Source organism: Equus asinus, chromosome 2 (genome assembly GCF_041296235.1).
Source record: "Equus asinus isolate D_3611 breed Donkey chromosome 2, EquAss-T2T_v2, whole genome shotgun sequence".
Classification (NCBI taxonomy): domain Eukaryota; kingdom Metazoa; phylum Chordata; class Mammalia; order Perissodactyla; family Equidae; genus Equus; species Equus asinus.
This window is the reverse complement of record NC_091791.1, coordinates 21,199,678-21,227,580: the sequence shown is the minus strand read 5'-3', so window position 1 is coordinate 21,227,580 and position 27,903 is coordinate 21,199,678. Positions and strand designations below refer to the sequence as shown.

General features: G+C 46.7%; 1 protein-coding gene across 2 annotated transcripts in view; it reads left to right on the top strand.

Moving 5' to 3' along the window:
- The first annotated feature begins 426 nt into the window (after window positions 1-426).
- The window catches only part of MXI1 (MAX interactor 1, dimerization protein), an 81,594-nt gene continuing 54,117 nt past the window's right edge, over window positions 427-27,903 (top strand). The window contains exons 1-2 of one of the 2 annotated variants that reach the window (XM_014865714.3): window positions 427-824; window positions 19,979-20,111. In XM_014865714.3, the coding sequence (XP_014721200.1) occupies window positions 563-824; window positions 19,979-20,111 (395 nt within the window). In that variant the 5' untranslated portion in view covers window positions 427-562. Of the gene's footprint in view, window positions 825-17,174; window positions 17,459-19,978; window positions 20,112-27,903 lie in introns of those variants that run through there. The other variant, XM_044751036.2, reaches the window with a different exon arrangement.

Genomic DNA, 27,903 nt, shown 5'->3' with positions numbered 1-27,903 from the left:
TACTTTTTAAAAAAGTCATAGCAGCTACCATTTATTGGGGACCTACTGTGTGCCAGGCATTGTACTGACTGCTCTATGAGGAATTATTTTTAAGTGAAGAAAAAAATAGCTTAGTAGTTTGTTTTTATGCAGGTGCACTCAGAGGCATCGAGTACTTTTTCCATTATGCTTAAAATACAGCTCTCTCCACTGTGGTAAAATCTGGGGGGAGGCGGGGAAGGGTGCGGAGACTGGCAGGGGGCGGTCCCTGCCTCGCTTGTCTCCACCTTTTATTTTGACCGCTCGGATGGCGACAGGCTCGCACTAGGACCCAGGCGTCAGAGCGCCTCCGTCTGTCCTGTAGGTTCATTCAATCTCCCATACACACAGACCCACTGCGAGACCGACACACACTCACACACACTCAAACACACAACCGCACGCAGCGAGGCTCGGGAAGTCAGGTCGCCTCCTCGCCTCGGCGCCTCCTCCGCTCCAGCCAGCCGGTCTCCCCCGGGGCCCTGAGCTCGGCCGGGCCGCGCAGCCCCATCAAAGGACGAGCTCCGCGGACCCCGGTCCCTCCATGGGCAAACGCGGGCGGCCGCGCAAGGAGGCGCGCTGCGAGGGCGCGGGGCAGGTCCCCGCCGCGCCCCCGGCCGTGGCCGCGCCCCAGCCCCCGGCCCAGGCCGAGGAGCCCGCGGGGGCCAAGCTCAGGTGCCCCTTCTCGGACATTTTCAACACCAGCGAGAACTCGATGGAGAAGCACATCAACACTTTTCTGCAGAACGTGCAGATTCTGCTCGAGGCCGCCAGCTACCTGGAGCAGATCGAGAAAGAAAACAAAAGTAAGTTTGGGGGCCCCTGCTCCTCCTCGGCGCCCGGCTCTTTCTTCCTCGCCCACTTGAGCGATCCCTGTCGCCTGCTCGGCCCGCGTCCCCCTCCCCCCAACGCACACATTCAGCCCTCGGCAGTAAAGCCGATGACACTGGAGAAAGGACACGCACGCACAAAGCTGCTAAAGATGTAACAAAGACGAGAGGGGGGGAGAAGGGAGCCTGTCGGTGCGTCCGTCTGTCTGTCTCCCGGAGGCTGGGAGGACCGCCCGGCCAAGGAGCGGGGGAGTGTTGTTGTTTGCTGACAACTGAGCCGAGAGCTCATCTCTTCGAGGTCGCCTTTCTTCCTTTTTTTTTCTTCTTTTTTTTTTTCCGGAGCCTTCTCGGGCAGACAAGTGTTGTTTTTCTGTCGCTCGTTCCTGGGTGGGGTGGGGATTAGAAGCCGAAAGTTGGACACCGTAGGCAGAGCTCAGCGGTTCCAGAAAGAAAACACACAGACACACACGACAACAATAACAACAACAACAACCAAACAGCTCTCCACAGCGTGGGCTCGGGCTGGCTCGGCTGTGTTTCCCTCTCCTGTCCACTTTGCTTTTTTCTCCCCTCTCGCAACAAGACTGGGCTCAGGCCATCGCGTCCACGAATTCAGTCCCCTCTGCGCCTCTGTTGCCTTGGGGTGCCACCGCTCCCCCCCCCCCCCCCCCCCCCAAGAAACAGGCTGGCAGGGCCAAGCAGCACCAGCAACTCGCCCCGGACCAGCCGTCTTGCGCCCGGGAAACTTGGCGAGGGGGACGCGGCTAGAAGGAAACTTTGGGATCTCGCAGGAAACAATAGTTGGGGAAGAAGGTGTGGGCTGTTGTGTGAGGTTTCTTTATTTTCCGGGAGAAGGCTCCCGAGCGAGCGCGCAAGGAAAGGAAGGCAGACGCCTTCCTGGTCGATTTCTATCGGCGCCCTCCCCCCCCCCTCCGCCGCCCCCTCAGGTGGAAAGTGATGCGTTGTGTGTCTGTGAGTGTTGCGGAGGGCGGTGGGTAGCGGCGCTGGGAGCCCCACCCCAGCCTGGCCTCCTTTTTGTGTTTGTTTCATTTTTGCCCCTGCCAGCTAGGTCCCCCAGTCCTCCCCAGGCAGTCGACTCAGCGCCCTAACCGGGGCACGCGTGGTGCGGTGTCTACAGCACGGTGCTCACAAATAATAGCAATAATAGCTGCGAGAAGGGGGAAGGGGCTGAGGCAGATAGACTAATAGACTGACAAAACCAGGCTGTTTAATCTGTCCGAACAAGTAGGAAGATCAATGAGACGAGAGAGAAAAAAGAAAATGGTCCGATTGCAACGTGTCAGATCTTGCAACCTCCTCTCCCCCAAAACACAACAACAACCCTCAGACACAAAAACACCTTAGCTGACCGACACCCCGGGCCTCCACGTTTAAAGTAACCGAGTGTTGGCAGCACAATCGTGCAGAAGCTGTAAGGGGAAAACAAGGATTTGTGTTGGGAGGTCGGTAGTGCGTTCTTTTCTTTCTCTTCTGTTTTCTCGGAGTGCCTGGATTGCGAGAAAGGCGCATCGCCGGCCGTGTAGCTGAATCAGTTTGCGATTATTCATGGGGGTGGGGGAGGGGGGAAGTGTGCATTCGTCTGGAGGGTAGTTTCGGAGAAGCCAGAGATGATGCGGAGCTGGGTGAAGACGTGGTTTTGTTTGGTGTGTTTGCTTTTGTTGGAGGGGGGAGGGGCGCGATTTCTGTAGCTACCCTCTGCCCGGGTCCCCGGTTCTCCGGAGTCTGTCCCGTGGTGCCGGGTCTGGAGAGGGGTGCCCCCAAAGAGGGCACCTTGGCAGTCTGTGGCAAACCTGGTTTGCCCCCCCATCCCAGCGAGGTATCCTAAGGAGGAGGCTGGAGCTTCCACCGCGTTCCGCGCCCCCCTTCGCACCCGCAGACAATCGGAGACCTCCCCCCGCCCCCGGCCGCCGCCACCTCCTTGTTTACCCCGTGCCGGGGCTCCGGCGTGGCCACCAGTCACGTAAGCAGAGGGCCGGGCGCGCCGGGCCGGGCTGCCCCGCACGGGGCGGGCCAGCGGCGCCGAGCTGGGCTCCCGAGGTTGAGGAAGCCAAGGGGCTTCCTCTCAGTCCCTCTCCCGAGGCGTCCGCGCTGCCCGCCCGCCAGCCCCCAAGAGGGGCTCGGGAACCTCAGCGCCCCAAAGTCAACTTCGTGTGCGTAATCAGCCCCTCGGCCCCGCTGCCCCCCCTCCTCCGGCCGGCTCCCCGCGGGAGTATTTTTAGCTCTCTTGCCTCTTTTCGCCGCCGCTGTTTGGCTCTGCATGACGTGATGCCAACGGCCCCCAGATTTCCCCGAGAGCGTGGGGCGCTGCGCCGTGCCCGGCTTGGCTGCGGGGACCTCGCTCCAGGGCCTCGCCCCCTCCCCAACTGCTCATCCAGGCGAGGTCACCTCCAGCACCCACGGGCGACCATCCACGGGGCCCTCTATTATCTCCCCTACAAACAGGGGCGGCCCACGGGGGCTACTGCATCTCCCCCGCTCTCGGCTCCCCTCCCCCCCGCCCGGTCTGGGGCTCCTGCTACGGAAAACGGCGGGCCCTACAGCTGCCTCATTTTATTGGGGGCGCTTCTTCGCGCTGGCGGCGCTCGCCGTTGTTTTCTGCTCGCTGCACACAATGCCCGCGCGTCACGGCGGTCCGGGTGTGCACAGCAATAACGCGAATCGGGGGGCGGGTCGTGCGTGCGCCGGGCTCGGGCACTGCGGGTCGCTCCGCGCGCGCGGGGCTTGTTTTGCTTCAGAGACCCGCTTTCCGAAACGCTTACATCATTCAGTTGTTGGGGGGAGGGATGGGCATCGGGGCGTTCCGATAGAATTCCAGCATTTCCCAGGTCCCTGGTTTCGGGGAGAAAGCAAAGACTCTAGCTTTTTAATTATGATGATCATGGGGGGGGGGCTCGAGTTTTGTTTCTTGGGCAAGTTTTTTGGGGTTTTTGGGGTTTTTTTAGGTCACTACTGCAAAGGGCATTGGTTGCCGGCTCAGGTGCACAACCTCCCAGCCTTCATTTCAGCCAGTTCCCCAGTAATCACTTGATCTCAGTTTCTCCGCCTCCTCCTCCTCCCCCTCCCAGCTAGAGACACATGGTTTCCACATGGAGACAAACTTCTTTCCTCTGACTGGACTTGACCTAGCTGCGTTGTTCAGCCAATCGGCAGCTTCCGCTTCCTCTGACGTCACGCGTTGCTGAGGCCGTAGACCCGGGGGTGGGGTTAGGAGGCAAGCCAGAAAATCTCTGGGAGCTGTAGTGCGACCAGCCGGTACAATCGTTTCTTAAAGGGATGCTCTTCTCCCCAGAGACGGGTGTCAAGCCTTCATTCTCCATTTCGGGTTCTGCGAGACCTTCCCGAAATGCACCGATAGACCCTGGTCACGAGTTCACGCTTCCGTTTTTACTGTTGTTTGCAAAGTACTTTCTTGGCAGGAGCTTGCCTTATTTTCCATTGTCGCCAGAACTGCTTTTCTTTGCCTCATTGAGGTTTCCTTACTAGGAGTGCTCACCAAGTTGTGGCCACAGTGCTGAATTATTCTCAGTAGATATGGTGGCTTTTCTTGGGGCTAGGGGGTTCAAATTAAGTTACGCAGGATTGACCGTCTGCTCTGTGCAAAGCAAGGATTCCCTAGGATAGGCAGGTATATTCTACTGAAGTTCCAACTGATGTGCTTCCCTAAGTCTCTCAAACTAAAGGACTCCAGAAATGTTAATCCTGGAGACTGTGACCCTGTTGTCACAAATTCAGAAATTATATATAAATAACCTCTGGCATCATCACCTGTATCCATTTGGGGTCCCGTGGAGGGGTGGCAATTTAGGACTGATAATTAGAAAATATTTACTTTCTATTTTGAAAGGTGAAAACAGAAAGGGAAAAAGAAAGAGATTCACAAAGGGGTGTTCTGTGCGTAAAAGCCGTTTGGCAGGCAGGTGGGAGCCATGGTAACAGGTAAGGTTTAGAGGACAGAAATGGCCTTCCCAGTGTCTGGGGAAAGAGGCATTGAGGGTAATACTTGAGATAGAGAAGAATGATTAAATGGGAGTAGAAGTCATGGGTTGCTCTCTGGAGTAGGTTATTTGTGTTGGAGGGTGAGGTGGTTTCCTAGGGGCATAGGCAGGCCAAGTAGCAGCCTCTTCCTCCTGATGGAGGAAGCTGCTGCCCTGTGGTGTCATTTGGCCCCACCCTACCTTCCTCACTTAATCTCCTCTGCTCCCATCCAGCAGGTCCATCAGCAAGCAGGCTTTACGGTCATGCCTCTGTGCTTGCCACAGACTCTTCCTTCTCTCTGGAATGCTCTCATTCTCTTACTCTCCTGGGGTTATCTGCATCTTACCCACCCTTCAAGACCTAGGTCAATTCCTACCTCCTCCGGGAAGCCTGCCCTGGCTTTTTCTTAAGTCAGGGTAGTTGACAGAATGAAAGCTGTACAGTCACCCAGAGCAGGGCCCAAATTCTTCCTTCGCTGCTTACTGGCTGTGTGACCTTGGGCACAAGTTACCTAACCTCTCTGAGGTTCCATTTCTTTTTTGTAAAATGGAGATAACAATAGCACCAGCCTCACATCATAGCTGACCAGCTAAATGAAGTGCTCCCTTTAGACATTTAAAGTATTTGGAATATAGTAGGTGCTTAATAGTCACTTCTCTGAGCTTTGACAATCGCTACCACGCAGTTCTCTACTTGCTTCCTGTGCATTAGCTTTATCCTCACAAGGAGATGCTTAGCATCTTAAGGGAAAAGATCACCTACAGTATTTCAGTATATGTTACTGTTGCATTTAGCTTACCACATACATACACCCATACATACATACACATACATACAGTAGACACTTAATATACATTCTTTGATTGGTTGGATTTGTCATTTACTGGCTATGGCACAGTGATCAGGTTCAAAGGCCAGGGGACACATGACAGACTTTCTGAAGATTTGAAGAAGAGTTGGAAACACTGATCTCTTCCCAGGAGGGAGGACGTCTCCCATAATCAACAAAGACTGTTCTTGGGCTGTAAAGACCAGGACCTGCAAGGAGATGGTAGGTCAGGACTGGAGAGCTGAAGCTGCCTACTGTCATCAGCTGTGACCCTGAAAACGAACCAATTATTGGCTTAGAAAGCAGAGGACTAGGGCAACTTATGCTAAAGTTGAGGGCTTTGATGGCAAAATGTTCAAGCAGGTCACGTTTCTCATAGTGGGCATCTTATGATTCATTCATTCAGTCCACAAATATGTATTGAGCATCTACTACATGCAGTTGCTTTTTTCGGAAAACTCTGTGGGTTGATTTATGGTGGGAATGAGTAGGGTATTTGTTTTTGGTGAAGTTATGTAAAGAGCATTCTGAAATCAGGCTCTTATTTCCTCTGCATCCTAAATTATGTTTCCCAGATTCAACCTTTTTTTCCAGTTTTAAATATGATATCTGGCCACTGGTAAATGCCAGAGGTAGAGTTTTGAGGATATTGTTGTGGCTTTCATAGTCCCAAAGCTCCCAGGGACTGGGTACCCTGTGGAGAGGACCCAGGGAAAGGGGGAAGTGCCTTGGGAAGTTGGAGAAGCTGCACTGAGCCATTCCTGGTTTGGGAGGAATAACGAGACTCCATCAGTTCCAAGGCAAAAACAACAGCTGCTCAACTACCTTCCCTCTCTGACCAAAACACTGTCCCACTGACACACCCAGAAATGGGGATTTTCATCTGAGGATAGCTGGGCAAAAGTCTGGAGGTAAAACTGAAGGAAATTCAGAGGGTTCCAGCATGCAACAGCAGCAACTAATTCCATTGCATAGTATCAATACTGACCACCATTTATTGAGCACTGACTCTATACCAAGCATGGGGCTAAACATGCACTCCTCCAGTCTTCACAATGACCCTGTGATATGTGCAATTTTATTACACCCATTTTATGGAGAGGGAAATTGAGGAGAAGGGATGCTGGGTAACTTACCCAAAGGTCACACGTTTAGTAAGTGGCAGAGCTGAGTTTTGAACCTAGGCCTCTGATTCTAGAATGACCCTGTGGTCTTACCCTATAGTACATGTGTACAAATTTTATAGCCAAGGAATGAAGTCCAGAGAGGTGAAATGACTTGCTCAAGGTCACTCAGCAATCTGAAGCAGAGCTGGTGTTGGAAACACCCTGTTGACTGTCCAAGGTCTTCCTGCAAACACCCTGCTTAGAAAAGGTTTAGAAGTGAGGCTGGAGACAGAATAGCCAACCAGAGAGGTTTTTTTGTTTTTCAGAGCTGTTCAACAATCCTGGCCCTAACTCAAGTTTAGGCTCCTAGGAAACACCACCCTCCTCCTGCTGCCTTTCCCTAGTCTGTCCTCTGGGCATAGTAGAGGACTTGGGGCTGTTGCTATGGTACTGGGGCCAACAGCAGGTTCATCAAAAGCTGGGTCTTTTGCCTTTTTTAAAAAAAGCCCGGCCCTACAGAAAGGAATTGGTCACAAAGATTTGCATCAGTCATTGTGGCTTGTTCTGTTTTAGATCCCCCCTGCCTCTGCCCCACCCCCTCCTCCCTACCACCACTTTCTATAAATACAGTTAGATAAATATTGATTTAAACTGGGTTTCTTAGAGGAGACGCACATGTTGCCCTGGCCTGGTCTTCACTTAGATACCACCAGGATGCCAGGCCTGACACACCTAACCCCCGACAGCTCTGGCTTCCAAATGACCCGTTTTGGGGAGGTGAGTTGTGGTTTTGTGGCTTTTGAGTTGAAAGAGAGAGACAGAAAGAGAGAGAGAGAGAGAAGTGAAAAAGCAACAACCCAGCAAGAAATGGGAATCTTCTTGCAGAGTGAAGGAAGCAATTTTCAGCAGGCAGAAATGGGGGGAGGTTTATTGCAGTCTGCCCTTCTGAACCATTCTTTTCTCGTTCCCATTCTTCCTTCCACTCCATTTTGGGTTTTGTTTTTTAAAGGAGGCAGGTGGTAAGACAGAGCATCAGGGCCAGAAGGAGCCCCAGAGGTCACAGAGTATCCATCATCTTCATGATGCAGATGGGGAGGCTAAGGCTCAGAGAGGGACTGTGGCTTGCCCAAGATGACACAGAAGAGGCAGAACCTGGTCCTTTTGGGCTGTGTTCCCTGCCGTCTGACATGAGAATGGGTTCCAGGCAGAGCCCCAAACTGGGCTTTTGTTTTACAGGTCAGGTGCTCATAAAGTCAGCAATTCTCAAACCTGGTTTACTGATCCTAGGGTGTGTCCGGTTATTGCAAAGATCATTGCAACATTCTCAATAGTCTTTCAAAATGAAGCTAATTTGAATTTGTCACGTAAAAAAATTATTTTCTTTTACATTTTTGGGGGGACTGGAAGGAGCCCAAAGGCCGTGACAGTGACAGGCTGGCTACCTAAGCCTTCACTGAGGAGGAGGAATTCAAGTCTTCCTGAAAGGGCCTCCTTCTGGGGGACCTCTGGGCTCACACTGGAGAGAGACAGAGAGACAGAAAGACAGAGAGCCTTCAGTTCCCCAGGGACAGACACCTGCTCTCTGGCTCTTCTGCTAAACTAAAGGGAAATAATTGTCTCTCAGATCATTGGCCCTGAGTGGCCTGGCTGGAGGTGTTAAAGCTGTCAACAGCTGACTTGATCTCTCTGACCCCAAATAATGGGCATTTGCCACCTCCTCCTGAGCTGGAGGCTCCTTTGCTTCCTCATCTTGGCAGAATGCTGTGCCGGGCCCCTTGCTTGTGAAAGATTTTGAAAGTTTATGTGACCCTTGCTTTGAGCAATAAATCTCCAGGAAATATATGTAAATAGGATCCCTTTTAAAAAAAATTTACAGAAACTCTGTTTAAAAGTCCTTTGCGGCAAATACTTTTTTATAAAATGTGGAATTATGTTGCATGCCAGGAATTCTCTCTAAATTTGTTCTGTGACTTTGCTCCCTCATCCATTCATTAAACTGGCTTTTAAGGAGCACATACTGCTTTATGTCAGGTACTGTGCGAGGCCCCGGAGCTACAGTCCCTGCCCTCATGGAGTGTATACTCTAGTCCAGTGCCAGGTTTTAGAAATTCAGTGGTCTTAAAGTGAACCGCAACAATGTGGGGTTGCATCTGACTTGGGCTTTGTGTCTTTGGTTCTAGCCATCATTACAGATAGAACAAAACTTTATCTTAGGCTTCCAAAAGGAATAGTAATCCTCCCCTCCCTGCACCCCCTCCCCATCCCTTGCTTAAAATCCTTTGTGTTTTGTATTTGTCCTTGTAATTTTCACAGATCTAACCTTTTTTCCCCTCCTGCTGAGGAAACCCAGGACCATAGAAGCAGCCTTGTAAATAAACACATTCCACTCTCGGTTCTTTACCGATTGGGGCATTTTGCACTTGGAGGATTGTCCATGCCAGTGTTCCTACCAAGCCCGCTCTCCCATACGACATGCCCTTGGCCACATACCTCTAATATCCAACTCCAGTGTCTGCTAAGGAAATTTAAACACAGCAAAATTAGAAAGATAAACACAGTGTCCTGAGGGAGAGGGAGATTGGGAAATTCAAACTAAAGCCAGTAAAAGAGGATTTGGATTCCCTACTATCTGAGATATTTTACTCTGTATCTTTATTGCCATTAGCAAGGATACTTGAATAAAGATGATTTGGGACTATTTTAATACTTTTGTATTAAAATGGAGGGCATGCCCAGGGCTGCTGTTTCTGACTATGGGTGGCAATGGGACCTCGTGTGGCTTTTATTTTTGTTGCTACAGGGGACCAGAACTACATTATGGCATCGTTGTGTCGACCATCCCTACCATATTTATTGACCCCCAAGACTCTGAGCCTTGCCTACAACCTTGTTTCACTCTTTCCATCAGCTATAAAATTTAGCTTGATTCAACAAATAATTTCTTTCTTTTTTTTTTTAAAGATTTTATTTTTCCTTTTTATCCCCAAAGCCCCCCAGTACATAGCTGTATATATATATTTTTAGTTGTGGGGCCTTCTAGTTGTGGCATGTGAGATGCCGCCTCAGCGTGGCCTGACAAGCGGTGCCATGTCTGCGCCCAAGGTCCAAACTGGCAAAACCCTGGGCTGAGGAAGCGGAGCCCACGAACTCAACCACTCGGCCACGGGGCTAGCCCTTCGATTCAACAAATAATTTCTAAAACCTGCCGGGAGCCAAGCACTGTGCTTGTTGCTTCCAAAGTGCATATGTATGTATGGTCTCCAGTTCCCGTTCTGTATTCCAGTGTAAGTCATAGACAAATAGAGACAATGAATAATTCTTTTCGGTCTTTTGGGAGTCTGATAACCTGTCCCCAAGGGGGCTGCTGATAAGTGCAATGTCTTCTCTATTTTCCAAAGGAGTAGTGATAATGGTCCCCTTTTACTGAGCAGTTACTATGTGCCAGCACAATGCTAATTCTTTATAGTAAATCCTCACAACCATCCAATAGAAGGGCACTAATATTATCCTCATTTTATAGATGAGGAAAGCCTTGGTCTTAGCAAGGCTGACTAACTTTCCCAAGGCCACATACTAACAAAGAATAGAACTGAGACTCAAACCCAGGTTTCCCTTTCTTCCTAGGAGACTTTAAGGCTCTGGGAGAAGCCTCAGGGAGCAGGAGGCAATGGAATCTGGAATGTTTGAAGTCCCGGCTGAGGGTCCCCTTGGGGATGCCTCCCAGGAGTGACTTCCTTTACTTCTCACTCATCACAGAGTAGAGAGAGGGCAACCAGAACCTTCCGGGGCTCTTTGGGTGTTGACACTGAAGCCACATAAGGCGCCTTTTCTGGAGGGTGATGGTTTAGGGTGTTGTTGTTTGCACGTGCAGTACCACCTTGCCCAGCACCCCCCGGAGAACTCACCCAACCAGTAGGGCTCCTGCGACTATGACGCTAGGGTGTCGGGGGTGTGAATCCACACCCTATCAGGCTGTACTAGGTTTCCTGAAGGTGCCCGAGCTTGTAGGGCAACTGGTCTGGCTCATACTTGGAGCCAAGGGCTTTTGCCAGAGAAGCCAGAGGAGAGAGGCAAGTGTGAGCGGCAGAGATGAGCTTGAGGCCCTGGCTGCCACTGTGACAGTGTGGGCCAGCTGGTTTCGGTCAAACGGCGTAGGTCCAACCTCTTCCTCTCCTCGATCGAGATCTAGGAAACAAGAGTGATCTTAAATAGAACTGGGTTCATGTCACTTACTTGTTTAAAGCCTTTCAATAGTTTCTTTCCTGTCTCACTTAGAATAAAATCCACATTCTTTTCATGGCCTTCACCCTGACCGTTTAGAGTGAGTATAGTCTGAAGATGGTCAGCCTTGGCATCCGCTGGAAACTTGTCAGAAATGGGACCCCCAGGTCCCACCCCAGACCTGCTGAATCAGGTCCAATCATCTTTTACTCCAATTTCCAGGTGATCTGTGTGCTCATTAAAGGTTGAGAAGCTGGCGTAGACAGCCCTCATGATTTCCCTGATCCCTCCACCCACGTAAAGCTACCCTTCCCCATTTACCATTTATCCCTTCTCTTACTTATCACAATGTACAATGATTTTACTTGCTTATCATCAGTCTGTCAGGCTAGAATGCAAGCACCCTGAGGACAGGGACCATAACTAGTTTTGTTAATTATTCTATCTTCAGCATCTGGTTTAGTGCCCAGCACATAATAGATGCTTAAGGAATATTTGTTGAATGAATGATGAATTCTCTGCCCTTAACCTTCTGACCTAGTGTTTCTCAGCAAGGGAGCTACTGATGAGACAGTTTTTCTTGTGCAGTTTAGTCCGAATACTGAAGGATTTAACATTCTTGGTTCCCACTCACTAAATGCCATCAGAGCCCCCCAGTCATTGTGACACTCAAGACACTCCTACACATTTCCAAAACCTCCTAGGGGATGGTATTACCTCTGATTGAGACCATTGCCCTAGCCAATTTTGTTTGACCTTGTCCTATTGAACATACCCTGATGTATGGTGTGGGGTCCAAGAGTTAGAAAATCCATGTTTGAATCTGTTCACTACCTATATGACCTTGGGCAATCACTTAACCTCTCTGGGCCTCGTCTGTGACACAGGGATCTCAGAGGTGTGCTGAGGATTAAATGAACTGGCTGTACAGGCAGCAACGTGCAAAGAGTTGGCTCTCATTACTACATGGCAGCTAGTAGGCAAATAGAGGCATATTGTTCTAGGATCTCTGGAAAACCCCAGAATCCTAGAATCAGAATGCTGGAACTGGAAGAGATGGCGAGATCACCGATGTCTTTGGGCAGGCAAGGGCCTGGCATTTTTATTCTAAATGGTGTACCTGAGGCTGAGAACTCAGCCACAAGGCAGCAGGGCTGGGTGTGTGCTTTAGTGTCCAGGGCCTGCCTGCACCTAAGAGTGACCTCCACAAGTTTCTGCTGCCTGGCAGAGAGGGGTGATGCCAAGCGGTGGGGGCAGGGCAACCCTAGGCAGGCTCCTGGTAGGGGAGGGAGGGTTACCCAGGGCTGTGGCAAGAATGTGGGGCATCCTTTTAACAGCAAGGGAAAGCCTCTGGCAATCTTTTTTTTTTTTTCAAGGTTTTAAAATCCAGTTGCATCTGACATTGAAAGAACAGGTCATTGCATCCAAAACCTGACAAATGCAACAAAAAAAATTACAGTATATTCTTGCTTTTAAATATAGATGCAAGCATTCTACACAAAATATTAGCTCATGGAATGAGCAGTGTTTCAAAATAATAATGTACCACGGCTGACCAGGCTATATGCCAGAGATGGCTGAAAGTCACAAAATCTGCTGGCATAAGTGATTATAACCACAAATTAGAGGAGAATACTGTGCCACTACAGCAATAAATGGTGAAATGTCATTGGAAGAAAGTATTCGGGAGGGCTTGCTAATGAACGAGAAGACTTCCATACAACACAGATTATTTACCTGCGGTGGTCTTTTAATTGAAGTTGTGCACTGAGGTTGTGCCTGTGGCTTGTGGTCATCACTAGCAGAGGAGTTGATTCTGAGGCCAACCTTTCCTTAGGGAAGAATGAACTTTGAACAGAAAACAAAGGCAGGCTTTGGATCTCTTTGTAATGTAACTTGATCTTGATATTTAAAGGATTGGGGCTCCACAGATTTAAAAGACCAGAAAACTTACTCCACTTCATTTATTTATTTATTTTTTAAAACACAAATCAACCAGAAAAAGAATGATGGAGATGGGTAGAGAGCACAAGAGGCTGTAGGCCTGAGTTCTAACCCTTGCTCGTCAGTTTGACAGCTGTGTGGCCTTGGGTTAAGTTACTGTACCTCTCTGAGCCTCAGTTTTCTTATCTGAAAAATGGAGACTGGATTGAGGAATAAGCTTGAGGACATAAACTTCTATGAAATAAACCATGAAATGTTATTTGGGGGAACATTCGCTTGACATGGCCCTGGCAAAATCCTCCTGATTACCTTATCGGTTGCATCCCCAAGTGGGGTGCTCCAGAGTAAGCAAACCTTCTTAGAGGTGCATATTAATTGAATCCTGCAATGCAGATTTCTTCTTGGATCCAAGTTAATGCAAAAAAGAAGGAAAAGGACATTCAAGATTAACACATCCATTATAATCACCGAAATAGGCTGCTGTAATAAGGGCTATTTAATAAAATCTAAGAAGCCCTTTTCTAAGGGGGAAGAGAGAGGCTAGGATGGAAGTCAAGTGCAGCTGTTTGAACCTCTGCCAGTGGCCTGAGCTCACCAGAAAACTGAAGTTAAAAAACAACAAACTTCCAGATTCAGCGATCTCAGATTAACACTGCCTCCCCCTGCCGTTCCCTCCTACCCCCACGTTCTTTTTTCCCTTTCTCCCCAGCTCAGGCACCTGGGTCGCTTGGTGCTTTTCCGTGTGGCTGGGATGTCAGCCCGGCAGCCCTGGCGACTGGAGCCCTGGGAGGCGGCAGCTACCTCTCGTGTTTAGCATTACGTCATCTTTTCTAGACCCAAATTTATCTCGGCTGCACACAGACCCGCAGCTCTGAGCTGCCACTGACTTGAGGAGAGCTTACGCATGAAGTTAGGCAAGGCTGACTCACTGGGCAGAGGGAAATATTTTCTGCAGCTCCTCACGTTTCTGGGCTCTGAGGGGAGAAACGAGGAGGATGCTGCTATTGTCATTTTGGGCTGGAGGATGCAAAGATGTGTAACTGTTATGATTCTGATGTAGGAGCTCAGAACTCACCCTACCCTGTCTCCAACCTTGATTATTTGAAAACCCCCATCCTTAAAGACAATTGCAGAAAACACTGCCCTGCACGGTAAGCACTTCGCAGTTTCAGGGAAGTTCTCTTAAGCACCAGGTGTCACTAACACAGTGACTTTGGACTTGTAACTTAACCTTATGGTCCCTTCCCTTCTTTCCGTCTCTCCTGTCTGCAGAAAAGATATAACACAGACCAGCCTCCTCCATTGTTCATGAATCTGCAATAAATCATTTGGAAATTTGCAGGGAGTAAACTGTGCAGGGAAAGGACCCCGAAGAATCAAGAGCTTTGCCTGCTTGCTCCAGAAGGCGATTATCCCCATTCTGGCTGTGTTATAAGCCTGAGGGACTCCGGGAGTTTTTTGATCTTCAAATGAGACTCCCCTGAGAGAGATACTTTAGAGAGAGGACAGAATCAGAGACTGTGGTTCAGATTCCAGGTTCTTTTGTTGGTAGACTTTGGAAGCCTTGCTCTTCCTCAGTTTCCCCATCTGCATTTGTAGTACAAAGTGGATTCATCCGAGCAAAAGAAAGGCCATGGCTGCCTCTGGGTTCCTCCAGACAGGGACTGGTGCTGAGGGATGGTTTGTGGGTAGCATCACTCCCAAGGCTAGAGCCCCAGACTTTGTGCTGTGGGTGTCCTTTGTGGCCAATGTCCATGCAAGAACTCCAAGAGTCAGCCAGAGCAAGGAGAACCTTCAATTGCTGTTAGAAAAGGCTGGCTCTTTCTGTACCTAAACCAGCCCTGTAACACTGCCCACTGTCCACCATTACTATCACCTCTCCTCTTCTTGAACATATGCAGGTGGCCTTTTGGTGACTCTTGCCCTACTTTCCATCTCCTCATCTCCCTCTTGGCCGTGGCTCTAAAAGAAGGGCTGGTTAATTCATCTGGAGGTCAACTGTAAAAGGCCAGGCATGTGCACCAAGCATCCTGCTTTCTCTTAATAACCTGCTAGGGCTTCTGATCTATGGATTTAAACTCATCTCGAACCCATGCGTATCTTCAGTTTGTACTTTTTTTCTTGAATGCATGTCACATGGTTTCCCTCCCATTGGGTAGACTTTTATTTGTTATAAAACTACTTCTCTTAAGTTCCTGGGGTAGCCTTTAGCAATTTAGGATCTAAAGCTTTAAGGGATTCTGCAAGTGGCAGAAACTAACTTTCAACCTAATAATTTGTACCCTCAACTAACAGATGTTAGTTGGTATTTTCTTTTATATAATTCCATTTCCCCTACCCAATATGTCCCTTGTTGAGGGTGGAGGGTGGTTATTACCAACACCCTATGGGAAAGCCCAGATCTAAAACAACCTAGCCAACAGCTGAAAAAGCACAGTCCCTGTTTCAAAGGCTTTACAAAAAATTAATTCTCCTGTGGCTGTGAACACCTCTCATTTTGGGTCTCCCTGCATTTGATGGAACATCGGTTTGGTTCTTAAATGTGGTGCCAACTGTAATATTTAAAAGGGCTGGCAGAATTTTGCAGCTTTTGACCTCACTGGAAATCTTGTTCACTTTGAAAAAAAAAAAACCAAAAAGGGAGAGGGTGTTAAAATGCAGCATGAAGCCCATGACATTTTCGAAAATAAGATTTCTGCGCTGAGATGTTATTTTCTGCGGTAGCCACTGGAATGACCACAGAGAAGGGGAAATTCTCCCCTCACCAAGAGCTTCCTGTTATTTTGCATGTCCACCAGCAGGTTAAAATAATCAGGGTGGGAAAAAGTTATGGATGTTTATGCAATTCCAAGCTTGCTCCTAGAGCATTCAACAGTTTTGACCCTCTTGCCCTTCCTCTCTCTAGACCATTGATTCTCAGCTGGGGGTGATTTTTTGCCCCAGGAGACATTTGGCAATGTCTGGAGACATTCTGGGGTGTCACATCTGAAGGTTGGTGGTGTGCTACTGGCATCTAGTGGGTAGAGGCCAGGGCTGCTGCTGAACATCCTGCGATGCACAGGTCATCCCTGTCACCCCCAAGAAGGAATTATTCACCCAAAATGTCAATAATGCTGAGGTTGAGGAACTCTGGTCTAGAGCTGAGGACTTGCTAGATTGAGGACTTTGAGAGTGGCGGTGAGGGTAGCTATTGGCAGTCTTTTAATGTGGTCCCTGCTCTCTTTAACTACTGCTTTCAGTTCCCTCTCTATGGAGGAGAACATGAGAGGAAACAATCCTCATAGCTTCCAGTTATTGAGTGTCATGTGCTAAGTGCTGGAATTATTTAATCATCACAATGAGCCCTACTGACTATACACTCCTGGAGAACCGGGTTCATGCCTGTTTCTCTCATTAGGTACACATTATGTCTAGTACGGTGTCTGGCACATGGCAGGCCCTCAATGTTTGGATAAATGGAGTAATTATATCTATTTTATACATCAGGAAAATGGGGCCTGAGAGCCCACACAGCTAGTGTAAGTAGCAGAGTCAGGATTTGAACTGAACCTTGTGTGACTCCAGCACCAAATCACTTACCCACTGAATTAGATCCTTAACTTGCAGCACCAGAAAGGGTTTCTAGCCTCTAAAATCCTTACTGAGGGGCTGAGGGAGGAGAAAGGAGTTTTAAAAAATAAGATTAAAAAAACCCTACTTCTGTGTGGAAACTGAGGTGGAAGAAGGGCCTTATGGAAAGCCCTCTCTGGCTCTGATGGGATCAGCCCTTGTGTTTGAACAGTGATTTCGGCTTTTCAAACGTTTCTATGTGTGCTGTCCGAGCAGCGCACTTTTTTAGATGGGGAAACAGGCACAGAAGTTAGATAAGAAAGTAGTAGTAGATAGAGGAGTGGAACCTGGCACTTCGGATAAAGAATGCTGCAGCTCCTGGGACCCCGCCGGGGCTCGCTGAAAAAAGGGCTTCCCAGGAGAAGACTCACAGCTCCGTCAACCCCTTCCCTCTCAGAAGCCAAGCCCAGATAACCACTTAGTCTTTCCACCCGGGAGAGGGAAGCCGAGCCGGACTACATCTCCCAGCGGCCATTGCGGAATTCGGCAGAGGGCAGGCGGACTGGAGCGGTGTGCGTACTACGACTCCCGGCGTGCAGGGGGTGGCGGGACTACATTTCCCAGGAGGCAGAGGAAGGGGCGGGAGGGGGCGGGCCGCGGCGCTGCTCCCGCCCCTCCCCCGTGCTCGTCCAGAGAGGTAAACAAACCGCGCGCGGGCTGCGGGCGGCGCGGGGCGGCCGGGGCGGCGGAGAGCGCGCCGAGCCGCGGCCGGGCTGGCCCGCCCGCCGGCCGCACATGTGCTGGGGCGGCGCCGGACGGTAGCCGCCTGCGGCGCCTCCTGTCGGCCGGGGAAGGGAGCGCGGCGAGGCCCCGGTCGCCGCCCGCGGGGCCCATGGAGCGGGTGCGGATGATCAACGTGCAGCGCCTGCTGGAGGCGGCCGAGTTTTTGGAGCGCCGGGACCGAGGTAACGGCTCCGGGTGGAGAGGGCGGTGCGGCGGTGAGGGGTGCGTGTGAGAGGAGGTGCGTGTGAAAGGAGGGGTGTGTGTGTGAGTCTGTGAGGGGAGGGGTGCGTGTGAGGGAAGGTGCGTGAGGAGGGGTACGCGTGTGAGGGAAGTGCGAGTGTGAAGGGGTGCGTGTGTGAAGGAAGGTGCGTGTGTGAGGGGAAGTGTGGGTGTGAGGAGGGGAAGTGTGGGTGTGAGGAGGGGTGCGCGTGAGGAGTGCGTGTGTGAGGGAAGGTGCGTGTGTGAGGAGTGAGTGTGAGGAGGAGTGCGTGTGTGAGGGGAAGTGTGAGTGTGAGGAGGGGTGCGTGTGTGAGGGGAAGTGTGAGTGTGAGGAGGGGTGCGTGTGTGAGGGGAAGTGTGAGTGTGAGGAGGGGTGCGTGTGAGGTGTGAGTGTGAAGGGGTGCGCCTGTGAGGGAAGGTGCGTGTGTGAGGGAGGGTGCGTGTGTGAGGGGGAGTGTGAGTGTGGGGAGGGGTGCGTGTGTGAGTGGGAGTGGGAGTGTGGGGAGGGGTGCGTGTGTGAGGGGGAGTGTGAGTGTGGGGAGGGGTGCGCGCGTGTGGGGGGAGGGCGTCCGTGCCCGCCCCTGAGCGAGGGGAGGCCGGTGGGCAGGTGTGCGCCCGAGGCTGCGGGGCGCCGGGGAGCAGACTGACGCCTGGGCGGATGGAGTGGGGGTGTCCGCGGGCTGGCGAGGGGTGAACCCGGGCCGGCGGAGGGGTGGACCTGGGCTCAGGGCGGGGTGCCCGCGGGCTGGCGAGGGGTGAACCCGGGCCGGCGGAGGGGTGGACCTGGGCTCAGGGCGGGGTGCCCGCGGGCTGGCGAGGGGTGAACCCGGGCCGGCGGAGGGGTGGACCTGGGCTCAGGGCGGGGTGCCCGCGGGCTGGCGAGGGGTGAACCCGGGCCGGCGGAGGGGTGGACCTGGGCTCAGGGCGGGGTGCCCGCGGGCTGGCGAGGGGTGAACCCGGGCCGGCGGAGGGGTGGACCTGGGCTCAGGGCGGGGTGCCCCAGGGCTGGCGACAGGTGAACTCCGGCTCGCGGAGGGGTGAACCTGGGCTCAGGCTGGGGTGCCCCAGGGCTGGCGAGCGGTGAACCCGGGCCCGCGGAGGGGTGAACCTGGGCTCAGGGCGGGGTGCCCCAGGGCTGGCGACAGGTGAACTCCGGCTCGCGGAGGGGTGAACCTGGGCTCAGGCTGGGGTGCCCCAGGGCTGGCGAGGGGTGAGCCCGGGCTCGCGGAGGGGTGAACCTGGGCTCAGGCTGGGGGGCCCCAGGGCTGGCGACAGGTGAACTCCGGCTCGCGGAGGGGTGAACCTGGGCTCAGGCTGGGGTGCCCCAGGGCTGGCGAGGGGTGAGCCCGGGCTCGCGGAGGGGTGAACCTGGGCTCAGGCTGGGGGGCCCCAGGGCTGGCGAGGGGTGAGCCCGGGCTCGCGGAGGGGTGAACCCGCGCTCCGAGAAGGGTGCCCCAGGGCTGGCAAGAGGTGAACCCGGGCTCGGGGAAGGAGGGAGATGGGAGAGTGGAGGCCAATCGGAGGACTTGGGAGGAGGGTGGAGGCGAAGGACTGAAGGAAGCAGGGAAGGGTGAGAGGCGCGGAGAGCCAAGAAAAGGAATGCTTGCTGAAGAGCAGGGCCGAGGAGGGACACCTGTGGGAAGGGACCTCTGGGCACCCGAGGTGTGCGAAGATGGGGTCCCTTTAGGGATGGACATGGACAGGGATTGGGGTATGAAGAGTAGGAACTCGGAATTGGGGTGTCAGGAGAGACAATGTCCTTCTAAGACTTGGTGATTGAATTATTTGAAGTACATGAAAATGTGGGGCTTAGAGAGACATCTAGAATGGGGAGAGTTAAAGGAAAAGGCGGATTTTGAGGCAAGTGAAATAATTGAGGTGAATGGTAACTGGTCTCAGAAATTAGGGTGTTTGAGTCAATAATTCTTTTTTTTAAAGTATGCTTTTCTTTTTGGTGAGGAAGATTGGCCCAGAGCTAATATCTGTTGCCAGTCTTCCCTTTTTATTTTTCTCCCTGAAGTCCTGGTACGTAGTTGTATATCCTAGTTGTAGGTCATTCCACTTCTTCTATGTGGGACCCCGCCACAGCATGGCTTGATGAGTGGTGTGTAGGTCCACGCCTGGCATCCCAACTGGCGAACCCTGAGGCAGATTATGTGAACTTAACCACTTGCCCACGGAGCACCACCAAGTCAAGAATTCTTAGAGAAGAGAATTTTGGGTAGGAGGGAGACGTTACTTGGTTTAGAGGAGGTATCAGTACATCTTCCAGGCAGTGGGTTGGGGCTGTGTACAATGTCACAGGATTGACGTCCAGGCAAGGACTTGGAATTTTATCTTCCAACCAAAAAGAGTGGGAAAATTTTCTCTCTTTTCCTTCTCCTGTTTTCAACAACCTCTCACTGCAAGGACTTCAGATCTGGAGATCTGTGGATTTGGGTATATTCCCCTTATCACATCTTTTTTTCCTGCTGTCTCTTTAGAGTGTGAACATGGCTACGCCTCAACGTTCCCCTCCATGCCGAGCCCCCGGCTGCAGCATTCAAAGCCCCCGCGGAGGTTGAGCCGGGCACAGAAACACAGCAGCGGGAGCAGCAACACCAGCACTGCCAACAGGTAGCAAGCTGGGGAGGTTTAAAAAGGGCAGCTGGAGGGAAGGAGCACACACTCAGAAGTGACAGCCCTACTGACCTCAGTTCTCTAATACCAAGTCTGGAGCAACCATTGAACAGCCAGATGGGTTCCTTTACTACAATCCCTGGGGATTTGGCCCTTTTAAAATACTAAAGTCTAGGAATCATAACCTGACTATGTGGAAGGGAATGAATAGAATCTGGAAAGACAACCAAAGACATTCTTGCTGGGATTATTAAGTGGGGAGATATGTGGCTTAGAGGGACGGTAAGTTGAGAGACTTGGCAGCGTGTGTCCATGCATGCAACCACGTGCTAAAAGTATTCATGGGCCAGCTTTAAACTTGGATGATCCAAGAAGAATTTTTAATAATTAGATATAACTCAGGCAAGATATAAAGCAGAATTAAGGATTTTGTTAAAGGAAGAAAAATATTTAGGTAGAGTGAGAATTTAGTGGACATGGTCTAGTTATTGTTTAAGGATGAAGAGGAAGACCATGCTGTGAAAGTTTTGCCTCTTATTTAATGATAAGATTGAATCGGTAAGGGAGCTTTCTTTTTCTTTTGCTGGGAAAGATTTGGGTAACTGTCTGTTGCCAATCTTCCTCTTTTTTTTTTTTTTGCCCCCTCCCCAAAGCCCCAGTACATAATTGTTTATTCCAGTTGTAAGTCCTTCTTGTTCTTTTATATGAGCCACTGCCACATCATGACTACTGACAGACAAGTGGTGTGGTTTTACACCTGGGAGCTGAATCTGGGCTGCCAAAGTAGAGCATGCTAAACTTTAACTGTTGGGACATCAGGGCTGGCTGCGTAAGGGAACTTTTAAAGAAAAAAAAAAGTAAAGAAGATTCTTATTCTTTAGTCATAACAGATCCTGGAAAATACTTGTCTGGATGTACTCAGACGTGGTTGACTTCTGTTTTGTGAAAATTTTTGGTAGCGTCTGGCTGTCTCTTTGTTGTTTTTGATCCAGAGGGCCAGTAAATTCTGAAGATCCATCTCATGTGAAATTTTCAAAAGGCCATCAGTTTTCAAAAGAAAATCAACAGATGCTGTCTTTTCAGATGCTGATAAGAAAAATTGAGACCTTTTTTCCTGATTCCCAAAGCTTTGTCTAGAGAATATGAACATTCATTTTGGAGGGGCACAGAGCAATCTCTGAGTAACTAAGTTTGCCTGAAGGCTTTGGGGAACTCCAGAGAGATAGTTGGGTAGTCACTTGGGGAGGGAGGAGGAGTAGGAGTTCTTACTAATTGATGCAGAAAACCTAAGGCTCCTATAGATAACAGAGCTCAAAGGTTGGATCTTCCCACTCTGCATTTCTGACATCAGATCTGAGGCAAAACTAGGATTCACTCTTCTCCGTTTGACTTTATCTTTGAAGCTATATGTTTCCTTTTTTGGCTTCTTTTCTTCAATAAGACTATTCTGTATTTTTTAAACTTAATTTTTAAAATTATAAAAATATTAGCCATAAGCTTAATATGCTGTATTTTTGTTTAGGTGTAGGTCTAGTGAGTTTGTTGTGGTATGGTAGGTTTAGGATGAAAATATGATATGTAATGTTAAAAAAAATATATAAATTTTCTCGCCCTTCACAGTTTCTCTGGTTAAAGTATCAGCAATTAAGACTTATATTCAGGAATTTATGGGTTTTTCAATTCATGTGTAGATTAAAAAAAAATTTGTTTTTAACTTGGAGACATGGGAAGAGTACCTGAGAGGAAACCAGACCTGGGTTCTCTCATGCTACAAGTATTTATTGAGTCTTTCCTATTTTCTAGAAATCAGGTTTATGATCTCATTACATTTTTTTCTCTGTTTTCATTTGTAAAATGAGGGAATGGACTACGTATTCACCAAAGTCCTTTCTTCTTCTAAAGTTCGGTGACAGTGATTTATTGACAGTTTTAGAGATCAGTTACTATATTAGTTATTCTGTATACCACCCTATCATTTCAGATGTGACATTTTTACTAACAACCCAAGGATTATAGAGGCATAAATAAGATGTGCATTTCTAGATTTTACCAATTATGTTACAAGTCATTAATAAGTCTTTCTTATCTGTTGACTTATACTTTGCTCAGCTTGGGGTTTTGACAAAGTAATGTTTCTCTTTCATGCTAGTGTTCCTGTTAGAGTTCTACTATTGTGTGTGGGACCACAGTGCTAATTACTGTGTTTTTAGCACAGCATGTCAGAAAATTTGTAAAACTACAAGTGTGCCATGTTGTTCTTACAGTACCCAAGGGAAAATAAGTACATATACACTGGACCACCTAAGACTAAGGAAGGCAGTTTTTCGTGGGAATGTAAGTAGTAAGAAAGAAAGAAAGAGAGAGAAAGAAATAGATTTTAGAATATATCATCTCAAGGTCCACCCATGTGTGGGGTTTAGGCTGGAGCCTATAGATAAGAACTAGTATGTTAACATGAAACATTAGAAATTATTTCTCCTTACCATTTATTTAAAATTTCTGCTTCATGGAGTAGGAGAGCCAAGGATCAAATTCCAGTACTAGGGTACTTGGGAAATAGTGTTTTTAGTCCATTTGTAAGGGGACACTGTAGACTTCCTGTTAACTTTAAGCCTCTTACTGAGATTTTATTATATTGGTTACATAAAGCAGAAGGCAAGAAGACTTGTAAAAAATTGCCATTTATTAGTCATCTGAAACAAGGAAAGGAGTAGAGTTAATGAGTATATGTGCCTTATTTTTGTGATCAAAAAGCTACCTATGTGTAAGTTGCTCTTCCTATTACATGTCTTGAACATTGATATTTTGTATGTCATAAAATGACCTTTGTTTCTCTGACATTGTAGCATCTTTAAGATATAGTGTTGGTTGGCTTTTTTCCCCTAATATTCTCAGGTATAATATGATACTCCTGATAGAAAATGTTATTTTGTAAATTTGTGCTGAGAGTTGACTTATATTATACATTCCTATTACTCCTTTCCACTAAGTCTTGAGATCTTATTTTCACAGAGATACCAAGGAGAGAAAATAAATGATATAATGTGTTATTACAAGCTTGTACCTTGAAAATCCCAGTAATTTTATTATTTGAGATCCTTCTGACAGTTGGGAGGTGCAACCTATAATATATGATTATTTTTAAAATACATAGTTGACTTTACTGTAGTCTTGGTCATGGCTTCTGGCACACTTCCTAAAATTACCGTTGCTAAGATGTCACTGCTATTAGAGAACCTGGATACAGTCACTACGTGGCTCTTTGAAGGGCATCAGATAAGTTCAAATTCCCAGCTTCTTTACTGTTTGGTCTCACAACAGACAAATCGAAAAATCTGTCATCTTCAAAACTCTGTTAAAGTCTACTCTACATAGCTTCAGTGTAATGCTGATATCCTCTTAAATATCTCTTGAATCTGCTCTTCATTACTACCTTCCTAACCTAAGATACCATCACCCCTCACCTGGACAAGTGTTGTAATTTCCCAACTGGTCCTCCTGCAACCACTCTTGCCCCAGATGGAATTCTGATGAATTATATTGGCTAGTCTCCTTTCAGTTCCTTCAATACACCATGTTTCCTCCTACCCCAAGGTTTTTGCACATACTCTGTTCTCTGCTGGGAATCATTTTTCTTCCCCTTTGGCCAAGTTATCTCTATCTAATAACACTCTTACTTCAGCTCAATCATAACTTCTTCACAGAAGCCTTTCCTCATCTGCCAAAGTAGATCGTGTTCACATACCTCACGGAACCTCTAGTTTTCTTTCATCGTGTTTATCACAGTTTGTAGAAATACAGTTATCTGAGTGTTTGATAAACTCATGTGTCATTCATTGGATTAAAAACTCCAAGAAGACAGGAGTTGAATCTCTCTGCTTAAACGTCTATCCCCAGTACCTATCACAGTGCCCTGTACACAGTAGATGTTTCCTAAAGAATCAAAGGTTTCTAAACTCCAGGTAGACTGTCCTAAATTGGAACTGAGTTTCTCTTTTGTGCCAAGTACTATATTAGACTTTGGAAGGAGAAATGATGGAAGAATATGCAACTCCTGCTTTGGCAGACTCTTTGATTACTTTGTATTCTAAAGGACGCTAACGAAAATACATTTGGAAAGGAAAACAGTATGCAGTATTTGAAGAATAAAAATCTCTATAAACTGCCAATTCTTTTACAAGTATGTTACAGACTTCAGAATGCTACAATTAATTTTACAGAACACTCATTGTCATCCTATGTCATGAAAATAAAATGACGTCAAAACTTGTAGATGCAAAGAACCGTAAGTCTGTCAAATATTGGCAATGAATATTAGTATGAGCTTGCGATACATACATAGTATTGCATTATTTTAAGGTCATCTAGAAAGTGTTGGTAGAAGTATTGAGGTGATCTAATAAGTATCAATTAATGCGTGAATTTCAAGTTATGAAAAATTTCTTCTCTTTAGTATTCTTTGGACACTAAAGAATCTCACAACAGCAGCAGTATTTCATTTCCACCTGCTAAGATTGAGATCATTAAAAAACAAAACAAAACAAGTTTTGTTGCTTGTAAGACTTTAGTTTAACTTTTCTTAAACTACAGAATAATGAAATGTTTTAGTCTTATTTTAGAGGAAATGATTATATTGTTATATTTTCAGCTTTATATACTTTTTGGCTATCATCTTTATGGATTATTAGTTTTTTGGGGGAGGTGGTGGTGAATTCTTTTTCCAGAATAGTTGTAGAGGATTTTTTTCCAGTGCAAGTAATTTGAGATTTGTTGTATCTCTGTTTTTATTCTTAAACAGGTACCTATTTATTCATAGAATAACTGAATGAAGGCTTATTTTTATTTTTGTGAAATTTCATTCTGCTATTACATGTTTTTCAAGTTTTTTATATTAAGAAATAGTTTGTGGGTCTTTGTTCCATAGAAAACTCCTGAAGTTTCAGGATAAAAGTGGAGATTAGTAGCAGCTAAACTCTTAATGATGTATGTTAGTATTATTCTTCAGTATTTTCCAAATGTTGAATGATTAACCCATCCTGTGTGATGTGTTCTGTGATAGTCTGTCTTCCATTAATACTGAATTTAAGTAAAAAATTCACAAGATTTATATATGTACCTTACTTTAAACAAACTCAGACTTTCTATTAAATGCTTCATTGAAGCATAAGTTTGCTGTTGCAGGGTTTCTTAAGGATACAGTCCTCTTTGAAAGTATTGTTTGAAGGAGGTTTGCATGGTCGTGCCTTATAAGTCAGTAGGATAATTGCTTCTGTTCCTATTTGATGAGAGGCCTTTTGTCAGAATATTGAATATATGATGTGGAAACACAAATATATGATGTGGATCACAAATCATAGAAAAGGAATTCAAGATTTCGTCTGGTACAGTTCTCTGCTTTATGAAAGTAGGATACTGTCACTCATTTTATGATTAAAGCACATATGTCCTAGAGATGGTAAGTGATTTGCCCAAGCCTTATAGCTATAGGTGGTGGTTGAGTTTAATATCAAGTTGTATTTTAAGCAGTATATGCATTGTTCTAACCAGGCAGAGCTATTGACTTGAAGAAAGCTTTCTCTTCTAGATTTCTCCTTACAATTGACATACATGCCTCATTTTGGATATAGCATGATTCTTTTTTATTTCTTAAGTGAAGACAATTTTCCAGATACTAATCTAATCAAAAAGGTTTCATGGTATGGTTTGGCAAAATATATTCCCAGATCTCATTTTTTGTCAATAGTGCTGATATAATTTAAGTATGCGTATGTTTTTGTTAGGTTGTTTTGATTTTTTGTTTTGGCATCCTACATTTTAAAATACTAGTAGACTTCTTTCCTCTGTGTATGTGTGTGGGGTGGGATATACACCATCTTCATTACCATCTAATGAAGGAAACACATATTATCAAGTGAACATATAAATATGTTATTTCAAACTGTGATGAACTTAATATAGGAACAATAGAGGATCCTCTGAGGAATATAGCAGAGGACCTGATCAAGTTTAATAGATGAAGGAAGGTGTCTTGGGGTTGAACCTTTGCAGTCTTGCTTTCACTGTCCTGAACATTTTTTCATGTTTATACATGTGTTAAATTGTTTTTAATTACAGTATGATATTCTGTTTCATGTGTGTACCATATTTGTTAATCCAGTCATCCATTGATGACATTTAATTATTTTCTTTCATTCCAAATAGGGCTACTATGAACATCTTTGTGCATTTGTAGATACCTTTGTGCATTTGTCCACGTAGATCCTTAGAATAAACATGAAGAATAAGAATAATTGGGTCAAAGGGTAGAATTCATCTTCAATAATAATAATAATGATAATAATAGTAACACTTTGCATTTAATATACTACTTGTTTATAAAGCCCATTACTATACATTATTATCTCATTTGAATTTCAGAACAATTCCGTGAAGTGGCATTATTTTCTCTTTTTTTGATGAGGAAACTGGACTGGTATGCAAAATAACTTCCAAAGGTAGAACTAGAAGATGAGACAAATCCCTGGGATTTGATTCTCTTGGATCAGCAAATAGTCCTTAGTAATAATTTTCTTAAAAACAAAGACTCAGTGACTATAACCTGAAATTTATGTGTTAGTACTCTCCTTTTCCACTCTGCCAAATGCCTGAAGCGTGTGGTCTGTACCTGCTGCTTTAGTGCCTTCCAACCGGTGCTCTTTTTCACCCTTTGCAATTTGCTTCCTTTTTCACTACTTATTAAAACTGATCTCTTAAAGGTAATTAGTAACCAAATTTATTGAGCTTACTTTGTGTACATAGCATTGCTATATATGCTTCTTACCATAGAGGAGCTTATGGTACATTTGGAAAGATATGTATATAATAAAATGATAAATAATACAAATGGGTAAGATGTTATAAACAGGGCCATTTTTATTTATGTCAGATGATAGCACAGAGAGTAAATTATTTATATGAAGGGAGATTACAGGTTATTGTAACAAACACTGTATGTAGGTTATTGTAGAAACAGTGTAGAGTCACTGTATATACTTGTTCGTTGATTAACATGCATTCAAGGAGATATGGGAACTCTGTAACTTGGTATTAAAGTGAAATTACTTATGTTTTATCTAAGTAACTAATTTCTTATAAGAGAAAATAATTTTGTTGCTAATGTTTACTGCATACATTTCAGGGGAAAGTGTTACAGATTTTCTTTGTATTTAGTTCTGTGACATTGGATACAGGGGTTTCTATGTGATATTTATTTCCTTGCCTTTATCATGGGAAATATTTTTGATAATCTTTCGAGAACACTGTGTAGACACCATTTTTGGAGGCCACATGACAAGCCATTTGAAATGGGCATTTTTAAATTATAGAAGAAAGTAATTTTAGTCTTCAGTCAGTCATGTATTTTGATAAAGCAACTGATTTTCCTTTATTCTTATTTTGATTAATTAGACAGGGACAATTTAGGATTCTCTTTGAGGAACCATAAAGAACCTTTCCTGTTAGTTATAAAAGAGACTAGAGGGTAAAATGTAGTAAGTTTATCTTGGTATTAGAAGAAATATAAATTTTCAGGTTTTTAATCTTCATCACGATAGTATGTATCTTCTATATGAATAACAGAACAAAAGTCATCTTCAGTCTCCACAAAAACTCTGGACAATATATTTTCATTAATACTGAGTCTGTTAGGATTGGTTTCTGTAGTCCTTGTTGGTAACAATCAAGGCACGTAAGTTACAATTTAAAATTTAGACTTCTAGGCCTAGCTCTAAACCTTTTGGTGTACTTAATA